We start from the raw sequence: 27,303 nt of genomic DNA, 5'->3' as shown, positions 1-27,303 counted from the left end.
GGCCAACCCTCATTTGCAGCATTTTGTCACAGGGAAAAAAAGCCTGTATGCAGTGTGAGGAGAAAATAAGCAAAATGCTATCAGGTAGCCTCTAACTACTTATTGCATGATGAGTCTTCCTGTGAGCATCAGGAGTGTGTCATGGTTTTGTCTTCAACTGGTGATTCCAAACAGTGGAAATCTGCTTCTTCAGCAGGTAGGCTGTGTGTGTTGCATAAGATGTAGCTGATAAAATAACAGATTCTTTGGCACTCTGTGAGGCAAGTGAAAACTGTTTGAAAACTCCCATAACTTTCCTTTGTTCCAGGAGCTCATTTTGGGTTTGATGTTAACATTTTTATGACATTATGTGCTTTATAAAATATCACCCTACAAATACACAGTTGACAGGTTTAGATTCCATGGGATAAATTACCTCCTACTGTAGCCAAATCTTGGCTTTGGCTTGCAGAAATTACCATCTCTCCAAATGTAATTTTAGATTAATTGATAGCTTTTCTGATGGGGTGGCTCAAACAGGTGACATTGTGATAGTCAAAGTTACCTAACATTGTCTGATGATAAGTTGGATACTGATCTCCCTTTGTCACCCAGAGTTGTCTGTCCAGATCTTTTGGTTTGTGAGTACAGATCTAAATAACTGACACGTCGGTCCTAATGGTATGTTGGGTTTTTTAAATATATATATTGGCAGAAACTCAAGAAGTTCAGGAATTATTCAGTGAACCAGTGCCAGGAATAAAGAAAAGTTACAAACTTTCTGTTAGCAGTAAAATAATAGAATTTGATGACAGAGGCAGTAGTTATTTAGAGAGATGTTCCAGGCGGATTTGACGTGGGTAAAATTTACAGTTAACCATCAGAGCTCAGCACTTTTTCAAAGTACATCTAAATTGTTCTTAATACAGGAACCCAGCTGGTCTGTGTCAGATCTGGAGCAGCTTGGAAGATTGAGCATTACCTTTGGGCAAAGAGACACCAAGCTATAATTAGGAGCATAGAATCATCATTTAGGTTGGAAGGGACCTGGAAGCTGCTCAAAACACGTCTAACCAGACCAGGCTGTGTCCTGGCAAGTCCTGAACATCTCCCAAGGTGGAGACTGCACACTTCCTCTGGGCATCCCGTGCCAGTGCTTGACCACCCCTTGGAAATTTTTTGTTTTTCTAGTATATGACTGGAATGTTCTGTGTTTCCATGTGTGTCCTTTGCTTTTTTTGCTCTCACTGTGCACCTTCAGGAAAAGTCTAGATCCATCTTTTTGGTGTATTTCAGTCAGGCAATTGCAGACAGCAGTAAGGTCACCCTCAGCCTTCTTTAGTCTGAGTAGGCTCAGTTCTCCCAGCCTCCTCTCATGTGTCCTGTTCTCCAGACCTGACTGCCTTGGTGGCCAGTGGCTAAGCACTAAAAACAACCTTTTAGGTTTTTGTGTTTGATATTGTCTGTTTCCTTTAATCCAAGGGAGTAGTGACCCTCCAAAAAGTGTTTTTGGCTGTTCAGTTGCCCATTTTAGTGTCAGTTTCTAGAATCCTATGGTGATCTAGTATATCCAGGTGGAATACTCTGTTAGTCATGAACTGGCTGGTGTGAAACAATGGTTGTAGGGAACACCTATTGCTTTAGGTCTGAAGAGGGCTTTTCCATGAACACTGACTTTTAACTATAATTGTAGGTGCCAGGAATAATCACCAAAAGTACTATTTCCTGACAGTAAGCACTGTGCTTGGCCTAATGCATCCAAACTGTTTTGTGTTCCCTTGTGTCCTTATACAGCTGGAAACCAGAGGCTTTGGTGCCCAATCAACACACTGAGGCCACTCAGTAGTGTTGTGTGGGTGGAACCCCATAGTTCTCCCCCAGTCAGCAAAATGGAGAGAAAAAACAGCATAAGGTTTGATAAAGGGAGTAAATTATGTGTGGCAGGGCTTTGGAACATGCTGTCATAGTTTAATACTAAGAATGACAGCTTAGCAAATATTTTCATCTATAATGAGAGCATCTCAGATCAGATGAGCACATACAAGAGATAGAAATTGTTGGGGTTTTTTTTCACATTCTGTGCCTATTAAAGTTACGAGATAAACTCTGTGAGGTGTCTTTATGAGTTGTCCTGGAGTGGGCAGCTCTGATACTCGTTTAAAAATTGTGGCATTGGGATTTTGGGAGTCTGTGGGATTGGCATTGGGAAGCTGGGCATTGAGGAAGACCACCTGCCCGTGTTCAGTTTTCCTGTGTGAAAGGACTTCATCACCCTGGCTGTTGTGATTTGTGCTTTATCATTTGGTCCTTTCTACCTCCTCTTACAAGGTTACCAATTCTGAAGCTCTAGGTGTACTAGGAAAAGATAGCAATGACTTCTACCTGATCATTTCAGAAGTGAATTCTTGTGTTTAAATAAGGTGCTCAACCTGTCCTTGGGCACCAGAGGGTGCTCATGTCTTTGGAAAGAAGTGGCTTTCTCCCGAGATGTGTTCCCGAGAGCCTGTTGCATGATCTTGGTTTGCATGGGATCCTTCCGGGATTGCAAGTACCTTAAATCGCCGGCTGGGGGACTATGTACAAATCATGAACGAGACGGGACTGACTGCTGAGGAACGCGTTTTGAGCTGTTTATTTTTTAGCATCAGTCTCATTACATGGTTATGACAGTGGGAAGATGCCAGCAGCTCACATCTTTGGCAGCAGACTAACAACTTAATTTAAAAGCTTTTTGACCAATCACACAAAGCAAAAGCACACTGACAGTAGTTCTAACTACTATAAGCACATGTACCTTTGGTTAAAACAATGCTTGCTTATTTCAAATACAATACCTGCTTGTAAGCCTTAAGATACAATGCACAGAGCTTCATTCCTAATATCTCACTAGATATACTTTTCTGTAACTTAGGGAGTTATTCTAGCCAAGCGTTAAAACACTGACCATTGTTCTATTTGTCCTTACTTTCTACTTCTTGTATAATTTTTCTGCTGACAAATCTTATGGCTGCTGCTTAGCTCTCACAGTTCTGCTGTCTCTGAGGCCTGCCTTTTGCACCTTGCCCCAAACCCTCTGATTTTAAGGATTCCTACACCTTAATTATCTTTTTTTTTTAAATCACACTTTCCCTGCAGAATACTCCAACATACTTGGAAGGACAGCCACATGTAAGAGAGGGCTACACATGGGAAGTGGAGAGAGGTGGGTAGGCGTGCTTGAGCCCTCACTAAATTTAGTACTCCTCCTATTTGTAGCTTTGTTTTCTTTCTCCTACTGTAGGGACTGTATCATGCTGTATGTTTTCTAGTTATATAGGAGCAATGCTGTCCTCTCCCTGTCCCATGGTCTCTTTTACAATACACTCTTTGAACTGTGGTCTTTTAAGTCTGAAGACTCCCAAATCACTGGGATGGAATAGAGGAACTGTGGTCTGGATCCAAACCTTGCAGCTACTGACATTCTGGACTAGCAGTGTTTCCTGGAGGCAGCTGCAGGGGCAGTGGGCTGGACAGCATTTTCCCTTTCTGACTTCTTCCATAGGTGCCTGGTTCTTGTGCTCCAGTGAATGGTCTGTGAAAGCTGGAAATCAGGATTAACTGCCTCTGCTCTTTTTGTCAAAATGAATGGGGATTTATGATGCCTGAATAGTACAAATATTTTAGCTCTTAAATCTTGGTGTCCTTCCATGAAAGGAGTGATGGTGATGATTATTCCCATCTTACAAAAGTGGGAAAAATAGCCTCCTTTTTGAAAAGGTGCTGAACATGAAATGCACTAATGCAGGGGGCACCTGAGTAGGTGGAACTAAGCAATCTTATTCAAACTATGTATGGGATTGGAGTCTCTTAGCCACTGTCTTCATCCAGCAGAGACATTTGCATCTCAGGGGAATAACATCGTTCAGTTGTGCAAATCTGATGACAAAAGTCCTATGCTTTGGGAGAGAAATAATCTGTGCATTGTAGAACAAATCTTCATGAAGTGAACCTGTAAAAGTCTGTTAGGATTGGCAGAGTTTGGAAATATGATTATACTCACCCACTTTGCTTCCTGTACCCCACAGAAGTTTTTGATTTCTTACTTCACTAGTGGGAAATTGCTGAACAGCTTCGATCGTGAGAACTTCTGTTTGTGTGTAACTTGTCATTAGTCTGACTTCAGCATAAATTACGACCATGACATCTGTACTAGCCGAAATCTGGATTTAGTCCAACTACCTTAGAATTTGACACAATCTGAAAAAAAGTAAAGCCAGCATTTGGGTAAGCAGTAATACAGACAAAATACTTCTGTAACTGCCTGCAGTAGTGAATGAGAAACTTGTCAGCAGAGTTGTTTTCAGCTTCATAGGACCGTAAGTTGTTACTAGAACATGACAAGCTCTGACTGTTGCAGGTGGTTGCAGCATGTGTGGTCTTCAGAGCATTCACACAAACTCCTGCTTGCTAATTGCTCGTGGTATTGGCTGGCTGAAGGACCCGCTCTCCCTTAGCAACCAACTAGTTCTTGTTAAAAAAGCTTTTCAGAAGATTATTATGAGCTGAGATAATCTGAAGATGCTGTAGGCATTATAGTGCTTTGAAGTACTGTTGACAGCTTTAGTTTAGGATTTGTAGGTGTTTCCTTTTAAAGCGTGACTTCCCAGCTGCTTGAAACTTTCTCCAATTTTAACCATTCTGTGTGAAGATTTCCAGATTGATTCTACAAGAGGTTGATAATTTCATGGAATACCTGAATAAGAATGTGTGGGAAGAAAATCTGAAAGTGCTTTAAAAAATTTTTAAAAAGCTTTCCTTTGGAAAGCTTTAGTTCTCAAAATCCTGGAAATTGAAAGCTGGAAATTTGGCAGAGGAATGGTTTTCTATAAAAGAAAACTACCTTTGAGTATTGGCATCAGCTTTAATGTTAGACCAAGTTTTGAGCCTTTCAGAAATGTTTTTCCTGAAAGTACAGTATTGGTTGGATCTTGTAAGGGGTGTGCACAGGTAGCTCAGTGTTTCTCTTCTGGCATCACATGGAGGCATTAATCTCGTGGTGGGAAGGTGGAGAAGCAGCGTTCAGCAGCTGACCACGGCAGCATTAGTTCTGCCTCCACTGGCCGATTAAGTGCAAAGCACCGAAACTTTGTGCTCAGATGTGATTATGTGGGATGACCTGTGCTGCAAATCGTGCTCTGAGTCAGGGAACAGCTCTGCTTTTGCTTAAATCACTGTCAGGCTCTGCTGGAGTTAGTGGAGGCAGACAGGCACGTGCTGAGCACTACTGACTGCTCTGAGAGGAATTACCTGTGATCATGTAATTACAAGTGCAATAATAGATGATCCTATCATCTGCAGCTTTATAAATGTGCAATAAATGGCCACATGTTCTCCTAAAGACAAGATGTAGCTGGTCTTCTAAAGCTAAACCTATCTGAACAGAGCAGTGAGGCATCCTTCGTGTGTTTTGGAGAAATTATTTTCCATAACTAGAAAAATAACGTGAATCCTGTAACTAAGTACTGAAGTATGGCATGTAATTGCAGGGGATTGAAGTTATTGGTTGGGAATTTCAATTCTTGATTATTTTACATGAGAGACCAAGGGGGAAAAAAGGTTAGGTTATACTAATCATGCCTACGTGCTTCATAGGAAGTTTACATAATTTACATAATCTAGTAGTAAAAGCAGATTTCTTGCTTAGTAAATCAACAGAACAGCCAGACAGTTTTGCTGATGTGGCATGGAATTGCAGATTTCTAAATCTGAGAAGAAAATTTGAGGCCTTCAACCTTCTAGAGCTCTGTTTATCACAGCCCCTGAGCATAAGGGTATGATTTACTGAACTGAGATCCCAGCCAAAGAGGAAGATTCCCTTGGTTAGTGCTATGGGGACAGGAGTATTCCCATGCTGCTTGGCAACAGATGCCAAGCAGCAACAGCCATATGAACATGTCCAGTCCAAAAGGCATCTGAGAAGCCTGGGGACCAGTAATATTGGATATCTGTGGATCCAAAGGATGTAGCACCAGTTGGAGAAGCGTAAACACAAATGCAGTAGGGTGTTTGACTCAATAGCTTTCAAATATGATTAAGAATGTTAATAAGTTATCCAATGTTTGCTTAATTTGAAATAGTCTAGAATTTGTGTGAGATTTTCACTAGGTAGGCTTTGCTTTCTACAAGCAGAGGATAAAAAGAGATACTCTTACACAATTCATCAGTGAGCTTTTGAGTACAAGGCTTAGGTTAGGAATTGTCTGTAGTCAAGACATTGTCATGGAAATTGCAGTTGCCAGATGTTTTTCCTTTTGAAAAGTGATCTTTTGATTTTACTTTTTCACTAAAGAAAAGCCTGTTGAGAAAGTAGTGGGAGGTGCAACAGCAGTGAGGGGGCTGCAAAATTTGAGTTCTAAAAATTATTCCGGCTCGTGTGTCAGAAACATGAATAGAAGAGGAGGAGGAAAATGAGTTTTAAGAGACAGAGCCAATTGAGTGCTCTATCTACAGAGTGTTGTGGATTTAAGTTTTGCCTGGAAAATATCCTGTATTACATAAACTGTGAAGGCAGAAGATGGCTTGAATAACATAGCTTAATAAGCATGCACTGATGAGAATTCATTTTGAGATTTAAGGTGCACTACAATGCTGAAAATCAGAGCACTTTCTGCCATGCAGAATGTTAGACTTCACTGTGAGCTCAACTGTAGTTAGACATCAGAGAATCCAGGTGGGTGTGGACCTTTATTAAACACCTGAGCTGAAAGAGAGGCTCTGGTCACAACAGTCAAGAATGAGCAACTTGAATGTAGAGAACCAGGCCTCATTATTTCTCATGCTTGCAGAAGTACTTGACTTTTAAAAAGAGATTTTTTAGAAATTTCAATTGTTTTAAATGTTTTTGAATTTTATTTTTCAGCTTTATGTCTGCAGAGGATTGTCACATTTAAGATGTCCTTCCATCAAAGAGTAGCACTCCTAACCCACTGGTTAAGACTGTCTTTCTTTTAAGCTAATTGAAGTTAGATTTTTTTGGTCTGGTGGTCTGAATCTGCAACCACTCGGTGCTATGTGGGAAGTTTGGCATCGTGCAGGACCTGCACCTAAAAGCATTCCGCTGAAAATAAAGCAGGACTTGCCAAATACTCTCCCAAATGGGAGAGCAGGAAATCTATCAAGTCAAGCATTTAAAGCAATCAGAGTATTTTTGGGGCTCTGGAGAAAGCAGGTGCGGCTGTGATGGTGCTTCTGTCACCGGCCTGCGGGGGGGAGTGTAGCACTGTCAGTGGCTGCTTCTGGCTGGTGTTTCTTGGCTCTTGCTCCTCAGAGCAGGAGTTTGTCACTCACTGCTTTTCATTTGTGCTGAAGTCCTCTTCAGGACTAGGAAGTAGCATTAAATCTGAAGTGGGGATTGGTCTGGGAGAGCAGTGGTTGGAGATTTATGGGCTTTGAGGAGCAGTTTCAAATAATTCATAACAGGATTTAGATACCTGTTAGAGGTTGATCATACATTTATAGCAGCAGCTTCTGGACTTTGGAAGTTGATGATATGTTTATAACAACAGTTTCTGGGCCTAATTCTGAAAATAATGTTCTTGGTGAAAGCAGTTAGTCTGCTCCCTCACTTCACCCCTGTGAAGGTCAACATCTGTCTAAGGAATGCACCAGCGCATATGGCCATAGTTGGTGGGTTTTTTGTAGAAAGTATAAAGAGGAAAATACCTATTCACTGGCCATTTCAGCTTTTTTGTTTGTTTGTTTGTTTGTTTTTGTTTTTTGTTGCCAAGCTCTAATACTTTTGTGATTTTTTAAAATCTTGTTTCTTCCTAAAAACATAAGGTATGTACATGTTAATGCATAAGCAGACTACCTGATGTTGGAGTCAATGAGCCTTATGATATCTTCACCTGAAATGTTTTATAAAAACTAGTATTCTTATGCTTTAAAACAATCCAATTTTTTATAAAAATGCTCTTGCTCTTCCAAACTATTTTTGAGTGCCACCAACCTGGTTTGAGGGGGGAGCAGGTTGTGAAAAAAAAGTTCCCTTAAAATTGTTTATTTTAAGAATTTTAGGCAGCTTCAGAGCAACCTTTCCAGAAAGCTTTTTTGGTGTATTAGGAGAAATACGCATTTGGTGTGAAAATAGTTCCTGTCTGCTGGTCCATCCTGTTCCCAGTGATTTTCATAGAAACATCTTGGTCTGTGCTTTACTGGAGGTTTTCCCTGTGACAGCAGAGTTTTACAAAATATAGAATACAGATATCAGGATGGATCAGATTCAGCTTTTACCGAGGTTTGTGCAGTCTTTTTATTGGTTCATTAGGAGATGATTCAAATCCTTTGTTTCTTTTTCTCTTTGGTCTGATTTCAGAGTCATTGAGTCACTGAGAAATACTGAAGGAGCAGCAGATAACAAAGCTGCGCACTTAAAATGTAGCAATACTCTGCATGACTCCTAAAGAAAGCTGTAATATGTGAGCAATGGGCCCTGATCCTGTGTCAGATAATGTCATGCATGCTGAAGTTCCTGACAGCCTGTATAACCTCATAGAAACCAGATTGCTCATAGCATGTAAAAGTGCACTTTCTAGATACCTCAGGGCTTTCTAATTTTAAGAAATATTTTGGTACTATTTTATGTGAAGTTCTCTTGAGCTGAAAAAAACCTCAGCAGCTCCTGATTCCCTGTGTTCTCCATTGTAAGATAAATTGTAGTATGAAATTTCTATTCAAAACCAGAGGAGGAGGAGGAGGAGAGAATTACTCACCCCAGAATAGTACAGTAGTGTGGCTGTCAGGTGAAGCATTTGGAAAACCAAATCCAGGTCTATGTTCTTCATAGGTCAAACCAGATGGGTAAAGTTTCTCCACCTTTTCGTGGGAGTTCCTTAGTCCTTGAGCTGCTCTTCTACCACTGTTGTTTCTCATGAAAACCTCTGGAAGATTTCCTTTTGTTTTCCTGTGGACAGAAGCCTTTTCTAAGTCTGAAAATTTTACAGGACAAGATATTGTGTCCTGTCCAGCTTGTTAAGAATTCTGATTTTTTTTTTTTTGAATGTGCTTGGCAGTTTGGTTCCAAACACACCGTTTCCCTCTGGACAGAGTTTTCTGGGGGCACAGTTCTTTGAGGGGTGCTTGGATTTAGCTTCTAGCACTTAGTCCCATGCTGGCTAAGAATGACTGCTTCCCCTATCACTTTCAGAAGTAAGTACAAAATCTGGGATTTTTATTTCAGCTGTATTCAATAAGTGTTTCTCATGTCCATAGAGCCATCCTACTGCATATTCACATATACCAATATAAATAAAAAAACAAAAGGTAGCAAAACCCACATGAATTTAAATGTTTTTCTGGGCAACTTACAGAAGAGGAAACAACCTTTTATTTCCATCATCACAGTAGGTGAACTCTTGACATTGCTGATCTCAGTTCTAGAGTTTACCATGGAAAGGAGATGTAAATCCTGAGCTCAAGACAGCTGTTCTGGAAGTATCAGTATGTGAATGTAAAGTGCATAATCACTGCTGGGCTTTTTAGTGGTAGTAATTTTTCCATTAATGTGAACATTTGTGAAAAAATATTCCTCACCCATTAAGTATGGCTTGTTTAATTGCATAGCCATGAGAGCAGAGACTATGTGTGATTTTAATGAGGGAATGGTACAGAAATGAATGGAAATTAATTCTTTGAAGCAAGAATTTTCTGAGTTATAATGTACTTATATATTCACTTGATTTGTTATTACCTGAGCTGTTCAAAGGGATGTGATTTCAGTGGTGACTAACATGCCTGTCCCATTCCCTGGGGGAATGAGGTGCTCTCTGGTCAAGAGCTGTGAAATATGCCCCTTTCAGGACTCCCTCTTGGTCTGGTGCAGTGTGGTGCATTGAACATGTTACCCCCTGACAGGTCATCACTGTTCTCTCATAACTATTCTTTGGAGAGTTATTTTCTCTGAGTTTCCTTTGTTAGGAGAATGGACAGAAGCTAACAATGAAGCTTAGCTTGCCTCCCACAGTACTTCCAAATCCTTGAGGCTCCTTCCCACTTTGCAGTCAGGACACACTAGTGAAAGGGTGTGTAGGAAGGTTGTTTGCCATACCAGCTCTGTTGACTGAGTGGTAAACTGATTGAAAATAAGTGTTCAGAAATTAAATTTCAGGTCTGTGAAGGCTTAAACATTCATTGCAATCCTTAGAGTATATGATGGGAAGTAGACAGTTTTTTGTGTTTGGTTTTTGCCTTCAAAATCCTACTCCATTAAATAAGTAAATAAAAGTTTCTGTTCTCATTTAAAAACATATTGTGAACTTAATACGTACTCACTTTTAAGAATTTACATTTTGAAATTGGTTGGCATTTTTGATGACTTGGAGTGGCAGTTTCACAACAATGCCTGGCAAGGGCTTGCCAGAACAAGTTCACCATATCATGACTGTATTCTGTATTGTCTTTTATCTGTTTTAAGACTATTTGCATGAATCTGCAATACTAAGATCAGAGTCCTGCTGTATTTTAGGTGCTTGTTTGGTAGGGTCTTCAGTTTACTTTCAGTGTTGAATTTCTTCACTTTGCAGCATCTGCCTCTGAAACAATTGACATGTTCACAAGTGTAATATTTCCAGTTATTTTTTGATTGTTTTTCATAAGCTTTGAATTTTTTTCTGATACTGTTCTCTACATGTATGAATATTTATTGTAATAATTCTATGTATATACATCAGAGAAAATTCTAGTTATGGCTCAGGAGAAGCTTTAGAGGCTTTGTTTTGGTCATTTTAGAAAAATATTAGGTCTCCATATTTTCTGGATACATAACAGTAATGGATTCAAGCTGTCCTGCTTACTGATAGCATTTTCTGGGTGTTTGGGGATTAGCTCTGCAGTTTTTCTCGAGTCTAAGTAGCATTTATTACCTTGCTTTTGCTTACAATGCCAAAAGAAGATAATACAGAATTATGATTTCTGCTATTCAGTGGCTAGCAGAGTTTGCTGAATAATAAATATTAATAGCTCAGACACTGAATAAATTCTTATAAAATGAATTTCAAATTCTTGATGAAGTTCAGATTCTTAAAACCAAGATTGTGTTAAAAGAAAAAAAAAAAGAGGCAATTCCTCACCACACAAGGCACACAATGCAGTTTCTCACTGTAAACATGAAGGTGCTGATGATTGATACTGGTGACTAAGTAAAAAAATCTACTGGTGCTTTCTTTGGTTGTTTATATAAACACATTACTTCCCTGAGACAAATGATTTATAAATTTTGGAAGTTTTACTTAAATGAAAATTGGTTGCTTCTGTGGCAACTGCTACCTGGAAAAAATAGTTGAAAGCAATGCTATAACATGAAAAAGTAGCATGTAGCAATGCAATTATATGTCTTAATGTTATGAAGAAGCATTAATTAAAGATGGTGCATCTATTTTATTTCATTCTTCAGTAGTCATTTTCTGGAGGTAGTACTTGAGGAATGTCCCATCTCTGGGAGTGTTCGAGGTTGGATGGGGCTTTGAGCAATCTAATCTAGTCAAAGGTGTCCCTGCTGTGGCAGGGGGTTTGGAATTGGGGGATTTTTAAGGTCCCTTCCAAGCCAGACCATATGGAAGAGGTTTTACAGTGACTTCTGTGAGCCAGAGAGAAGTTTGATAAGAGGATCCATGTCTACCCCTGATAGAATTTTCTACCAAGGTCATTGACATAGAAACCAAGAAAGAAAAAAGGATAAATAAGAGAAACCTGCAACTGCCTATTCCAGTAAGCACCTTGTCTTTCGTGACCAATGAGTAAAGTGTAAACTTAGGAGTTTTGTAAGAATGTATAAAAAGCATGCGTGCTGTAATAAAGACAGGTTTGAAGCCTTCTGAAAATTGAGTTTGTTGCTTTGTATTTTCTCAACTACAACAAGACCATTCTATGGTTCTATGAAACTGGACTGTTTTTAGACAACCCCTTTGGCAGAGAACTGCTTTTTTATAAAATACATTATTGACAAGATGATGGTCAGCCAAATCAATTGATCAAATATCTTGTTGTCCAGTAGTATGAGTGTGAGATCAAAGTTGAAATGAGTCTGCCAACCCTTATTACTGCTTATTGCCTATATAGAAAAATCAGGAATGAGTTTTGCCATAAGACAGAGTTTGTTCTGATTTGCATAGCTCCAGAATGATGGCAGTGGCAGTAATGACGCAAACACATCCAGCTCAAGCAAGGGCTGGAAACCAGGCTAAGTCCCTAGGGAGTTGTCATGCTGGATGCTGTATGTAAAAGATGAGCTTAACTCTTATCAAAGGCTGCAGTGTGTGCTGTACAGATAATACAGAAGTTGGAGTGGCTGATGCTAATAAGGTTTCCAGTGCTGCACAGACTTCTACAGAGAGAAATGGAAACTTTTCATCCTTCATGGGGCACTGTGCTGCCCCCATGGCATAAGTGTTTCTGCAGTACAATCATACTTTGTTTCAGTGTAGGGAGTACCATAAGAGCTGACAGGAGGGTGGGGCATTTGCCATGATGCTCTTGACTGAAAAGGTACAAGTATTTGTCACATTGTAAAATTCTGAATTTGTTCTTCATTATCTCATTCTTTTCTGCTGCTGCTTCTGTTAGGAATTCAACCTGCAAAAGCACTTAGTCCAAAGTCAGTGGTAAGCTGAAGATGCTGGAAAAATGTCATTCTTTTTCTGCTGGTGTTTTAGAATAGTCATGGAAGCTTACAGGAACTCTCTGTCTTTTTGCTTATTAAGTGGTCTTTGTAACAACTGAAATGCTGCCCTTTTCTTAAATCTGAAGTACTGAAGAGGCCCACATGGCTTTAAGTTAAACTCCCAGTGTTTCCTCAATTTTTAAAATGTGTAAGAAGAGTACAGATACGTGTAAAGTGTGGAAGTCTGTGATAAGACCGTGCTTGCCCTTAGGAGCAGCAGTCAGATTTAGAGGAGATGTGGGAGTTAAAAATTGAGAGCTCCATCTAGCTATTCTAGCTATCAAATAACTGATATTGCATCAATAACTAACAAACATGTGCCACTAGGAGGAATGAGAATTGCACATCCACGTGCTGTGCCTCGCCTTTGTTCTTGCTTTGCTGGGAGCTGTTATCCTCTGAGGATGAGGCATGGAGAGAAGCTACTCATATAGTTACACTTCTGAAATTACTGCAATCCATCTTCCTCATCTGCACTCCTTAGGGGCAGTAAATGAGTTGTAAATGAGGTCGGGCTATTTATGCTTTATGCAAATTTCATGAAGTTAAGTAGTGAATCAAACTAATGTTGTCTTCAACTTGAATATGTTCATCTCATCATTAAGAGACATTTAGATGTGACTGTTAAGGAAGAGGAAAGTATTTCCTTATAGGATGTATAGAAAATGTGTTAAGAGTCTGTAATTTAATTGTAGGTGAACACATTTTTTTTAGTGAAAGAAAGTAAATCAAATACTTTGACTAAGTTGAGAAGTCTGACAGCAACTTCAGCAGTAGTTCGTGCTTCATGACTGATGAAACCTGGTAAATTATGAGATTGTCTGGAAAACTGCCATGATCCAAGTTCCATCCTATTTAAAAGATGATAGCTAACAAGTGAAAAGATGTCACTGTGGTAGGCAGTAGATAATATGCAGAGTGTGCAAGTCCATTTACAAGTGATTTTTTTTTTTACTTTTCTGATAACAAATGAAGGAAGTTTTTTATTTATGTATTTTTACGTAGAGAATATGTATGTTTTCTGTAAAAGCCAATTTTGCCCCTTTTCTTTTTCCAGAGTCAAGATGAGAGATATGCTTTCATTGCTGAATGGTATGACCCAAATGCTTCACTCTTTCGGCGTTATGAACTTCTGTATTATCCAAAAGATTCATCAATTGAAATGGTAAGGATGTAAGGAAAAAATCTGTTGTCATAAATGTAATATCCAATTAAATAGTTCATAAAATGGCAAGCCACTGCCACTGCCACTATTAATTTTCCAGGTAAGAAAATTTAATTTAAAATGTATCTTGCTCTGTTTCTACAATGGAAAGCAAAGCAAGTGAAGCATATGGAATAGCTTCCACATTTATGATTTTTTTTTTTTCTTTCTTAAAGCTTGCTTTGGTGTGGAGAGATTATTTTCACAAATCTGTTTTCATTCAATCTCTACTTGGGTTTCAGAATTGAAACCCAGCAACTCTGGCCTAGTGCTTGAGAAGAGTAAGCTGATGCTAATTCCAGACAGGAGACTAAGCTTCAGCAGGGATTCCAGAAGTCTCTGAAGAGTAAAGTGTAAAAGAGTCTTACCAAATAGAGGAAATGGTGAATTTGGTTTAATGAGAGATAGGATGTCGCCCTGATTTCTTAGGATTTTCTAAAGCCTTCTGAATTTACATTCTTGTAGAGAACTTTCTCACGCAACTTTCTGTAAACAACCTATTGTTTTGCATTCTTTCATAGAGGCAGAGAAATTTGATAGACTGGTAGTTTGTCCAGTGTCGTTGGAGAGGTGGCACGTTCACCCTCCAATCCACTGGCACCTTTTGAGAACTATAAATGCTTGGAGTCAGAAAAAATAAATTAGTCTCTTCATGGTGACCAAAGCTGTGGTGCGTCGTTTTTCCTTGTGTCCTCTGGTGACAGTAGGACATTTCAGACAGTGAGATCCAAATTTTTTCATCAGTGGTGCTTGCACAGACCTTTCTGACTTGTGGTTCATACAACTGATCCCATTGCTTATTGACAGCAGTGAAAATCAGCATTTTGCAGTAGCAGGCATGTATTAAAAAATATAATATGTACTGTAAAGATAATCCTCATGCCAACCAATGCTTTGTGCTTCCTTTTAGGAATGATTAAGTGGCATGGATTAGTCCGTTCCAATTCTTAGTGAAGAGTCTAAGAACAGCCTAGATTTGGATAGTCACACTTAGTAATTTCATTATCAAATTTTAACTCTCCTGATATAAAACTCAACTGCAGAAATAGAAAATCTAGTGGAATTTGCCTTTTCTTACCCAAATTGCTCCTCAATGAAGCAGTAATACCCAGTTGTGTGAGAATGGGCACTTTGCACTGATTACTAAGTTAGTTCTTTGTATGATGTCTGTATGTGCACAGTTTTCAAAATGTGAGGTTTCTAATTTTTATTTCTCAGAGACAGTTTAGCTGATCAGTCAGGAACTGTAATAATCTTCCTACACAGCCATGTGTAGGCTGGCAAAATTGTTGTTCATTTCACCTACACGTCTCAAAACCCAGAGTTTCCAAGGTGTTCTTGAGCTTCTTAATGAAGTACCTATGTGTTGGCAGACTTTTGTATGTTGTTGGTGTGCTCTTAGGTTAAAGCAGTGTGGTGTATCGGCAGCGATAGACTGCATGTGGGCAGCACAGGAATTAACAAAAATGTATGTGAGAAAGAATATCTCAAAATCACTTTTGGGGTGAGTTTGTGGACAGATATTACATTTAGAATTATTTTCTGGATTTTTTTTTTATTTCTGCAGAACTTGGTGATTTTTTTTTTCATTATTACTGCCTTATTCTTCTGCATCTTTTAGTACTTTCCTGAGGAGATGACAACCTGCTCTTACCTCTAAGATATCTGAGAGAAGGGAGGTGATGGTTATGAGCCAGCTTTCCCCCACATATGAGGAGGATGTTTCATCCCCATCCCTGACAACAGCTCTCCCTTATCACACACCTCACCTGCAGGTGGAGCAGAGCTGTTGAAGGCTTGTGTTATATGAAGTCCTGAGCTTAACTTTTCCTTCTGTCCTTCATATCTTGCTTGGTGAAGTAGAATGCCAATGGGAATAATGAGAGAAGTTTCCAGCTTGCTTTGCATTGTAAGAAGACAGCATAGATTTTTGTTCAAGGACAGCAAGCAGTTCTTTCAGTCAAACTGGATCTCTTGACAGAGAGCCCCCATTCTCCAAGTTTTCCATAGTAACAACTCTCATGGGGAATTCTTAAATCCTTAATAATGTTTCTTTATACAAAAGATTTCCTAAAATGGGAGAATAAATCTCTAAAAGGACAGATTCTTATCAGAGAAGTATTTTGTTTTGGGTAATTTACTTCTACATGTACATGGGCAGGAGTGGAACAGTCCAAACAGCTTTATATTCGCTGCTGTGGCTTATCATTTACTTTATAAAAAGGTCTTTTGAACGTATTCAAAAGTCCACTCTAAAGAGGAATCCTTTAACACAGGTAGATCCCCTCTTCTTTTTGATAAGAGAGAAGCACCTAGGAGTGCCTTTCTAGCAACTATTAGTGAAATAACCAAGGAAATACTCAGATTTTTGAAGAATACTCAAGATATTGAAGAATTTGCTTATGGTTGAGACAGGCTAATAGGCTTCCTGGCAAAGTCCACGTGAAACAAATAGGTTTATTTGATTTTTTTTTTTACCATGTTGTCTTTTCATTCCCTCCTGCACTTGAATAGTGAACACTTAGTAGGAGCATGGATGAGGGGCTAAGGACATTTCAGGAGGGAAGGATTCTTCCTTAAAGTTGTGCCTCAGCAGAAGGCAGTATCAAAAAAATTTGCAATTCCTTAATCTGCAAAGTTTTGTCTATCCTGAAAACAATTATAATTCTTCTAGCCTTCTACCAGGACTGTATTCACACTTCTCAGAACATGGAATTTTGCTCTTAATTTTTTTTTCTCCTCCCAAATTTTTGGGAATGATGTTTCTTTCTTTTAATGCTATTCTAGTGAATACACCATTGCAGTGGAGGACAGCAGCTGTGGGTCGAGACAGAAGGGGAAGTTTGGCCTGAGGACAAAGCTCTTCCTTTCATAGACTTCCACTTCCCCAGGAATTGGAAGGCATCTGTAATATCTGCTTGCAGTGAAGAAACTGTTCAGCAGGTTGACTGCTGTGCTTTGCCAGCCCACCCAGAAAAGTACACATTAATGTCTGTCTTCATGCTTGGAGTGATGGTACATAAAGCTGAATTGTCCTGACAGGCTTTTGAGCTTGCAGCTCTAGGCAGTGAGAACATCTCAGCCAAGTGTTGCAATCATCTCTCCGTCCCTAATGCTGAGTCTTACGCAGTCAAATAGAGCATAATTTCACTGGAATGATGCCCTGAAGAGGAGACCTGCCAGTGTGTATCCTGATGGTTCTGGTGCGAGCCACTGGGCTGTGAAACAGCATGGATGTGCTGGGGGAACTCTCACTGAGGCTGGGCAGCGACACTCACCAGGCACCTGAACCTTCTATCACGGCTTGAATTAGAACGAGCAAATTACAAACCAAAAAAAATTTCAAAGATTGCTCTTAGCTTGAGACTATTTAAATGGAATAAATTTGTAATTGTGGTTTAGTCTTCTAAGCTTTCTTGGTACACCTTTAAGTTTAAAGGGCTTGGAATTAAATTCATTAAGTGATCAGATTCAATCCCACAGTACTATGGAAATTTCTGATGGTAGAGTAAAGATTAAGTTGAGTTTGCCAAAGTGAATCTCTTGCTTATGTAGATTTTAATCTTGTTTTTGCTGCAGTACGATGTGAAGAACCGTCGCACGTTTCTGAGGCGCACCAAGTACGAGAGCTTGCACCTTGAGGATCTCTATGTGGGCAGCAAAGTCACTGTGTTCTCCCGGCACCTCACCATCGTGGACTATGGGAATCTGTACACGTCTCGCAAGCTTGGGAGCCGCGAGGAGAGGTGAGAAGGGAAGAGTTTGGAATCTTGTGGTCGGGATTTCGAAGTAGGTGTTTGCTAGAAATGATGTTTCTGTACTAATGTGGGCAGAACAGGAGATGGCTGCATGTTTGCATGCAGTTTGAAGAGATCTGATTTTTCTGATGGCTGCAGAGAAGCAAAATGGTACCTGCTTATGGTACTTCAGCTTCTCTATGGTGTCAGCTGCTGGCTCCTCTAGGTATCTTGAGAGAGAAGAGGGGGAGGAGGAAAATGGGTCCTATTCAGCTTTGTTACTCAGCCAAGGCAGGCAGCAGTAGGGTTCTTGTGATTTGTGGATTCTCCTGGGGTAGAATTGATACGGTAACTGATGTGTGTTGGGCTTGAAAGGCCTGATCCTTGTGAAAGTTGCAGCTGTTTCTCTGGGGTATGTGCAGAAGCCTAGTGCCTCACCAGTCTGATCTACTCTCTGTTGGTAATAATAAATGAAAGTACTAGAATAATAAATGAAAGTACTAGAGGACCACTCACATTCTCTGCTGTTTTTCCTCACTATGGAGATTTTTTCTGAGAATTTTTTTCAGCTTCTCTTAAGCTCTGTGTGCATGAGGACAGAAAGTACAGTGTGAGAATATCAGTAAAAATTACAGGCTTGTTTGTTTATAATGGATGAAGGTAAGACTCATATTTTTGATTTAAAGACTTGCTTTGGAAAAGATGTTAAGAAGCCATCTGAGAGGACATATCAGGACTAAGAATATGAGGACACTAAGGTTAATTTACAAGAAATTTAGATCTGATTTAATGGCAGTGCAGGTAATCTCTGAATTTGCAAATTAATACATTTTTATAATTTCCTCCAGCCTTTTTGGAAAGAACACAGAACATTTTCTTAGGTATGATATTCCAGTGAGCCTTAATCGCTTGCTCTCTTGCTCCTTCCCAGTAAATGGGCTTGTTTTGAACCCTTTTTGTAGAGTTGTACATAACCAGACACAGAGGAGGAGCTGCATGTTTTAACAAACATCTTTTCCTTAACTGCACAAAAAAATTGCTCCAGAGGAGTTCTGGTACTTCTCCAAGCTGGGGTTGGGCATGGTGAAAGAGCAGCAAAGGAGGTAGAGAACACAAAGGGATGGATTCTGTATATGTGGCTACTCTTTTTGTTCCTCAGTGCAACTTTGGGTAGATTACATCTTTTTATCAATGTAAAGTTGTGTATTTCCTGCTCTGCCTAAACTAACAATGCCTGGTGCTCTTGCAGTGCTCATGCAGTTATAGGAGGAAAAGGCAGCTAATGATAAAATGACATTTTATTCTTGTAGGAGACGTTGCAGTCTACACGGCAGCACTGTAATTGTTTTGGTCTTAGGAGGAGGCAGATTTTTGTACTGCTCTACAAAAGGAAGAAAAGGCATTTATGACATGTCAGCTGTTTGGAAAACATTTTAGGAATGTTGGCTGAAAGATAACATAGATGTTCAAGTGGTGTTACATATTCAGAATAGCCCAGAGGAGCGTAGTGAAAGGTGCCTTACTCAGGCAAGGGATCCTCAAAATTCAGTTTCTTCACAGAAGCTTTCACTGAGTAAACAGGGTCATATTGAAAGAGTTTCCTTGGGCAAAACAGTTGCATTTGAGTTACTTGTCTTTTTGGCCTGTTCCTAGCAGGTTTTGCAGCAGTTATTAGATGTAATAAGATAATGTAGTGCATGATAATTCCCAAAATAATATGCAATTGGAATTTTATTAATAATTTTAAGGTTGCTGTATGAAGCAGAATATTTCTCTGTCTTTTTCTTTTTTTTTTGCTGTTGTGCTGTACAGGAGTATTGGCATATCATTTTGACTTTGGAAATACATTCTTTGATCGCTCAATGTGTGCTCAGACAGGCTCAGCAGAGGCTTTTGAGGGAGACTGCAGAGTGAATATAAAAAAATCTTGAATGTTTTGACTTAGGGACCTTTATTTTTGTCAGCAAAACAAGTGAATGTGACCCTAGGTACATGAGATGCAAAAATCAGGTGTGTAGAAAAAGGCACGATTTGCACAGGCTCTTTCTAGAATTAAGCTAGAATTATTAGGACAGTTTTATTTCAGGTTCTATCTCTGCTTTTCTTACGTCTTGGGTCAGTTTTTCAATATTGTTGTATTTAAGTGGTCTGCATTTCTGTTCCCCTCCCAGTGTATCATAAGAAAACCATCACAAACAGTGACTAAAATGGTTAGGTCAGCATGTGCTTACAGTGTGCCACATAAGGAATCACTGGCATGGAACAGGACTTTCTCTTTCTGTAGCCTTTCACTTGTCATCCCGGGTGGTTGTAACCTGAGGTAAACATTTGTCTGACCGATGTGTCCTGTCTGAGTAGGCTTTACTTAGAATCAGTATCACTGGTATTGAAAATGATGTTAGAAAACTTGTGTGTCACCCAGAAATACTTGTGTTCTCCTTTGAGTGGGATATGTTATTCTTATGCTTCTAGTCATTGACATAATCAGCATTTCTTCCCCTGCAAGACATAAGCTACTGTATGTGCAGCAGTCCTATTATTAGAAGTAAGTAGGTCTCAAAAGCATAGTCACAGTATGCTTTATGCATTGTTCCTTTGATCAGTTCTCATTTTCTGTTGTTTCAGTACTCGTTGCAGTACTGTCACACAGTCCTCTGAAAATGTAAGCAAGTGAGATTAATTTTCCTTCTTTCTCCTTGGTTCCTAGACATGGAGCTGTTTTCAAATCTACACTGCAGACTGCATCGTGCCGAACCCCATGAAACATATTCCTAATTAAAACTAAAAATAGGGCACATTAATCAAAATCCAATCTCAGAAACAGTCTTCAGCATCCTGAAGTCTGGTTTTTGTATCCTGCTTATTTCTGAAATGCTCACACTGAAATGTTAAAGTTAAAATATCAGTGTTAGATGAAAGACATTACAAGGGTTGCTCATTGCAGTTTGTATTAATGTCTTCTAGGTAAATTGCTTCATAATGCAGTATTTCTTTGCAAATTTGTAGGAATTACACTATTACTAAAACCCTTGAAATTAGAAAAGGAAGGGGCAATTTGTTTCTAGCATTACCAGTCTGTCTCAAACAACCTGTGTAATAACATAAATTCAGAAGAGTGTTCCTTGAGGAAATGCAAATTGTGCTGGAGATCCCATTCCAGAGGTTTGACCCTTATTGTTTGTGGGAAGTGACAGTGTTGAGAACATCTTGTGCCATCATGCCGGTCATGCACTGTGTGATTCTCATTGGTTAAACGTGAATCGAAGCCCCTCATGGCCCTCGATTCACGTGGTACACCCTGTGATATGATAAATAATACCACAAAATGAGGTGGAGCTGTGAAATCCTTGGGGAAGAGGGGACGAGGCTCTAAGGCTGCATGGAGTATGCTGGCAAACTGTGTTCAGTGTTGATGAGAGGTCAGCCTTTCCTGATCTGAAGATGGGGCTAAACCAACTTTAGCCTGCACTGCAGTGGACTGAAGCACAGTCTTAGTTGACTGCTTCCATGCAGTTTCTGGCTGCAGCCTTAGTCCATCAGTCTTTTTGTGTCATATTTCCCCATGGGTCTGAGGCTGAGGTGCTCCGTGCGTGGGAGCTTCGTGGTGCTTGAGGAAATCTGTTTGCTTTGGAGCTCTGAAGGTCCGAAACGCCGCTCCCTTAGTTGCAGATAAAATGTCACATATGTTCAAATCTTCCTGGTTACATTTCCTGGTCCTAACACCTCCCTTGCTGTACATTTGCTGTGAAATAGTCTGTCTCTTGCCAAAGCATCTGTCAATCTGGGTCACTTAAGGTTCAGAGCAAATGTAGTGGAAGTTCATCCATCTCCTATAATCTCAGCATATTTGCCTTGGCTGGAATATATTGCTGCTAACCAAAGGGCTGCTTTCCATACTATGCTGGTATATAAAATAGGAAATTTGCAATTATTTGTCTTTCATTCAAAGAAGTCCTGCAATAAAAAATTCCATCTTGGAGAGCCTTCTTTATTGGAAACAATGTAAAAGATGGAAACTGCTCTTTAGGATTGTCAGAGATGTGGCATTTCTGAGATACAGGGTTGAATAAATCTATTGGTTTGTAAGCCGAGCACATTTGAAGCTGACTCACCACAAGATGAATGCAAATAGAAAATGCAGTTTTACAGACCTTTTTGTGCTTGTTATTTTTGATTAATAATACATTTAGTGCTGATGGTGTTCTTGGTGCTGTGCAAAGCTCACTAATAAAACAGTCCTGGCTCTGGGGATGTACAGTGTAAAAAGATAATTACCTAGAAGACAGGATGTACTTGGAAACAAAGATGTGGGGGAGAATGTAGAGATTTTTGGATTGATGTCCCTTAAAATATAGAATATAGCTGTCAGTCAGTATAAGAGATTAAATACCTCCTCTTCCATCCTTTTATTGTGTCTATTAACAGTGTCAGATATTTGGCATGCACATTCTATACCATGAAGTTTTTATACCGTACCAAGCACAAGGGATCTTCTTCTTACAGAGGACTTCAATTATTTTAAAAATATTAAAAAAACAATCAAACTCAAACTTTGAATTTTATGGAAGAGGCACATGTTTAAGGAATATTTTAAAACAGGAATTTTAACAGCTTCAATTTTATGTGTATGATTGACATTAGGGAAAAAGGGAGCTGAGCAAGCAGAGGGAGAGATTAATGGTTCAGTTATGTTCTGACCCAAACTGAGGAGCTGTTGAGATACCAGTTATCTAAGGAAGAAGTGGTCAAATTGTGTGCTCTGAGAGCAAAGGGAGAAGTTGGTAAATTATGACTGCTGGTGGAACATTGTGAGCTGACTTGGGTTAGAAAGCCAAGGAAATTAAAATGTGCAAAGCTTGTCCTTATCAGAATAATGGGTTGCACAGCCATTCAAGAACAGCATGGAAATTGTTGAGACACTGGGACAGTGAATATGTGACAGTGACAGAATTTCTGTCTTTGATGTGCTGTTTTTTTGTCTGAATATGAACCAAACATGCACACCAAATGCTCTAAGGAAAGTTGTGTTGGCTGTATCTCTCTACTATATTTTTTTTCCTCCCCAGAACGCTGGCTTTGATTAAACCTGATGGAATGCGTAAGATGGGAGACTTATTTGATATCATTATTAATGCTGGATTGACAATAACTAAAGCCAAAATGATGCTCCTTTCAAGGTAAGGAATTCTTAAGGTTAGCTCTATTGTATCTAAATATTTTTGCAATTATTCTTTTTTTTGCAAATATTCTCTAAAGCTATTCTGTCTTGCTCCATGTGTCAGATTCATTCCAGTGAGTAAGAGAGGTTACTCATGAAACTCATCAGTTTCGTAGTTCTGTAAGTTTCTGAAAGTATTTAGAGATTTAAGCTAAGTAGTAAAAAGTGCTGTGCAAATATGAGTGTGGGTGATGAAATACATCATGTCTGTATGAACCCAAGGTGGCTACCATAGCTTTAGCAATCCAGCAGTGTTTACTACTGACATGTCTGTATGTCCTCACCTCAAGGCTTCCTCATACAGACAGTATTGCTCATTATAATGATGTTGTCTTTAAAGTATTTGGTTTGCTTGCTCTCAGTTAATCTGTTGTCTTAATTTTTGCTCTCAGATTTTTGCTGAAAGTTCTAGGCAAAGCAAGTGATCTTCTGATGGTGCAGGGTTGGACAGGTTTTACTCATGCATCTTCCTAATCCCCCAACCTTCAGTGTTCTCCACTTCTTAATGAGCCCCAAGATTTAAAAGAAGGCATGCTTCGGAGGAAAGAGAACATGATTAATTTACCTTAGAAGACTTTCCCAAAGTTACTGCATTATTTCTCCATTGTAGCTTTGCCAAACCTATTAGTATGTGGCGTGTTTTTGGAAAGAAAAGCTATCTGTCTTACATAATACCATTTTCATGTATTCTTATTGTTTATGTGTGAGGTCAGCAACAATTTTCCTTCACTTCAGAACCTTTTTGACTTTCTGAAATACTGATAAAATAAGACTTCCTCCTCTTGTCTCTGCATGGACCTGCTACAATATCTTATGGTACTGGTCCCTGATCCTCCATCCAACAACTCCAATTCATGAGTTCAAACATGTTTTTAATGTTTCTTTGCAATTCATAATGTCATTCAAACTAGCTTTTCTTTGCTTCCTCTCTCCTGCAATATGAGAGATTTGATCCTGAAGTGTTGTTTTTGGTGATGCTTTATTTGAGTGTCTGTCTGAGAAGTCAAACTGTTTAGCTAAGTCACATGATTTAGAGTTGACACTTGAACTGTTACTGCCTACTGCAGTATAAAAATTCCTGGTTGTCTTGCATAATTGAAAGTAATTAGTAATAAGCACAAGAATGGGCTGTGATACTGAATGCATTTAAATAGTGTCTTGAGTATTTTGTGGTTTCTCTGCATACTATCTACTCTGTTTCTTGGGACTGTGCCATTTTAAAATTTTAGAACTATGCCTTTGCCAAAGTCTTCCACCCTTAGATTTCTGCAGGCTTGCTTGTTGAAATCATCATCATCATCTACTGCTTTCTTTAAAGGGATTATTAACAGCATTTGTCAGTCAATCACTGTTAAGTAGATTCATGCCTTCTGTAGAAGTTGTAGCCAAGATATGGAAGTGTGGGCAGGCACTTGCTTCTTCAGTCTCTTCCTTTAATGCTGTGTCAGTTCAGTCTGTTATACATAGGTGAACACTGTTTTCCATTATGTGAAAACAGACAGCTAATAATGAAATTAAAAAGGGAACTAAGTTATACAACACAACTGCACTTTGATATTTATTCCAGTGGGAATTGTTTACTGAGTAGTAGAGCTCAATTTGTTTCAGAAACAGACCTCTCAAATACTTCTTTGCAATCAGAAATGGTAGTACTTCATCCCTTCACATACCTTTTTCATATTTGCTTTCCAAAATTCTTGGGTAAATTCATTTCAGAAGAGGATTTTCTGGTGAAATAATGAATTATAGGCAAACCTTTTGCAGAGTGTAGGCTTGAAGCGTGAGATTGCAAGAGTTCTGTGTCTAGCATAATTTTTACATCATGCTTCTGCCTTAGTTTGAAAAGGAAGGGAAGTAAATCTACGGTATGGTTGATAAAAATATTTTGGATTTTGAATGGCTCATACTGAACTAAAAGCAACAAACCAGGAATTACTTAGGTCATATTGATAAAAAAGCTGGAGAAAAATGTGACTGTTCAAACACTGATAAATGTTAAGAAAATTAAATTGTTCTTATGTTCTTCTGGATGTTATTTCTTTCCTCTGGCAATATTTGGTTTCAGTCTGGACTGCAAATGGGAGAGAGGTATCAAAAGTTCTATTTCAGATGACAGAACTATGCCTTTGTTCATACTTGGAATCTGTTATTTGTGAAATATGCAGGCAATTTCTGTCAGTAAAGAGAACTGCTGAAAATGAGCAAACTCATGAAGACCAGAAAAAATCAGAAGACTGTGCTGCAGGTAAAAACAACTTTCCAATTTGGAATCTCACCCTACAGCACTGCTTTATTAAGAACTCTGTACCCAGAGTAGAGGTCAGCAATATTGCTTGCTTTCACCTGTCAATCCTCTTGAAGAGCTTGTCTTCTCTACAAATTCCAGCTTCAAAAAGTGGCACACACCAGGATTTGGAGCCAGGCAATACTGAGCCTGTGTTCTCAGCAGGATTTCTGAAGCTGCAAAATAGCAGGTTTAGAGCTGAAATACTCCATGGATTTTTCTAGCTGTTGCCATGCAGAAAAAGCAGTTCAGTAAGCAAAACATGAGAAGCAGCTGGGGAAAAAGAAGGGGAAGAGAGTAGGTTGGCTGGTGGCAGGGGCTGGTGGGGTGAAAAGTCACAAAATGGTGTGTCCATCGGTGGATGGATGGTAGCTCTGCACTGTGGTGGTCCCCAAAACCTGTGTAGTTGGGTAGCTGAGTCCAGTGCTGGTAGGAGCATGGCTGTGGCAATGCAGAGCTTGGGAAGGGCCACCCCCCTGAAAAGGACATTTTTTTTGTTTCCAGCTCCTGAGGAAAAGCTGAGTAACAGCTGTGCTGCAGACACACTGGGTATGCTTAGTAGCCTTAATTTGCCTGGCAGTGTAGGGAGACCCCTCACTGCAGAAATCCTATTGCTTTGGAAGAAAGCAATGTGTAGTCATTGCTATGTTCCCCTGAGGAGATTGCAAGACCAAATTGAGTTTTGAAGTGTGGAAGTGTGGGAGAAATCCAGTTTTAATATGGAGGGCATTGTGCTGCCTATGCAACTTGTAAGATTTGAGGACGTTGAATGAAAACCAGGTTATGCACTATTTTGTTATGTACCAGTTAAATCAAACACTAGCCTTGACAAAGAAGTGTTCCAGTGGAGCAGATAAATTGTTTATGGTTTAAAACCAAACTTCATTTACCGGCATCCCCGCTCAAACTGATGAATGATGAAAGCAACGTAACAGCAAATGGCTTGCAAGAACGTGACTCTGCTGCATTTATTCTCAGCCTGAAAATGTGGGGACCATCAATGACCTTGAAATGCGCTTTAGGAATTCCTTCTCAGAGCAGGAGCATGAGAAGTTGTCAGGTGTACTGGTAGCCACACAAAATATGAAATTTAAATGTAGTTTCTGTTATTGGATATGAGCTCCCAACAAGTTGTCCAGCTTAGGAAGACATTGCCTGTAAAAATGTTTATGAATGATATTTGAATGAATTATAATTGTGGTATTTGGGGTTTTATCTATCTACAAATATATATATATATAGCTATATCTGTGTCTTCTTACTTTTCCAGAAAAGAAGCAGCTGATTTCTACACTGACTATCAAGCAAAACCTTTTTATCAGTAAGTATATCAATTTCAGCTTGATGTTTATTAAGCTTATTTATTGAATGCATGAAATTCATTTACCATATTTGATGCCACAGGACCATGGGAAAATCAGAGCTTGTCTTAGTTGAGTGGAGCCCTTTGCAAAGCATGCACCTTTTCTTGTTCCTCCAGGGAGAGATCCTTATTTCAGCTGTTCAGGGTTTTAACTCACACTTTTTACAACCCAGTGGTATCAGGGGAATGTCCTTTGTCCCTCAGAAGTGAAAATGCTCCTAGCAAGACAAAACTTCAAAGTCAAGAGAAGGGATATCTTCAGGATCAGGGTGAGGGTGTAGCTTGCAGATAATGAGAATTAGGGGGAACACTTAGTTGTAAGAATTGATTGAGTAACAAGTATCCCAAATAATAAATAACTGAAAGGATAGTTCATGGGGCAGTTTTTACTGTACTGCTACCCTTGGACAAACGTCAAACTTACATGATGCTAAACTGCTCCACCTGATGTGAGAAACCTTGGTCTTTCTGTAACTGACCACATGGATGTTTATGTCCCAGAGATTGAGTTGTTTCTACTTTCCCTGAAAGTGCCATCAATTTTCTTTTCCTCCCTCTCCATTGTGCATTCTGCCTCTTTTGGGGAGAAGGTGCCTTGTGTTCTGCAGGCATGTTGGTGCCTGGGTTTGCACTGATGTGGTTGAAAGACCTGGTTTCAGTACTTGAGAATTAACACTGCCAGCTGCTCTCCAGCAACAGCAGCTGATTTGTTGTGGGTCCAAACTCAAAGCCCTTCAGAGAGACATGGCCCCAGGCTATGTCTGACCATCTTGGAGGTCAGAGAATGCATGATTTGGAATTGCCTTTTCTTTGCTGAGTAAACC

General features: G+C 39.4%; 1 protein-coding gene across 4 annotated transcripts in view; it reads left to right on the top strand.

Annotated features, from left to right (window-relative positions):
* The window catches only part of NME7 (NME/NM23 family member 7), an 89,322-nt gene that overhangs the window by 4,606 nt on the left and 57,413 nt on the right, over positions 1-27,303 (top strand). For 3 of the 4 annotated variants that reach the window (XM_068181032.1, XM_068181031.1, XM_068181030.1), the window contains exons 2-5: positions 13,731-13,838; positions 17,457-17,623; positions 22,681-22,791; positions 26,387-26,437. In XM_068181032.1, the coding sequence (XP_068037133.1) occupies positions 13,731-13,838; positions 17,457-17,623; positions 22,681-22,791; positions 26,387-26,437 (437 nt within the window). Of the gene's footprint in view, positions 1-3,114; positions 3,182-13,730; positions 13,839-17,456; positions 17,624-22,680; positions 22,792-26,386; positions 26,438-27,303 lie in introns of all 4 variants that reach the window. The other variant, XM_068181033.1, reaches the window with a different exon arrangement.

The sequence above is a fragment of the Anomalospiza imberbis genome, chromosome 2 (assembly GCF_031753505.1).
Source record: "Anomalospiza imberbis isolate Cuckoo-Finch-1a 21T00152 chromosome 2, ASM3175350v1, whole genome shotgun sequence".
In the NCBI taxonomy this organism is placed as follows: domain Eukaryota; kingdom Metazoa; phylum Chordata; class Aves; order Passeriformes; family Viduidae; genus Anomalospiza; species Anomalospiza imberbis.
This window is presented reverse-complemented; position numbering and strand designations above follow the sequence as displayed.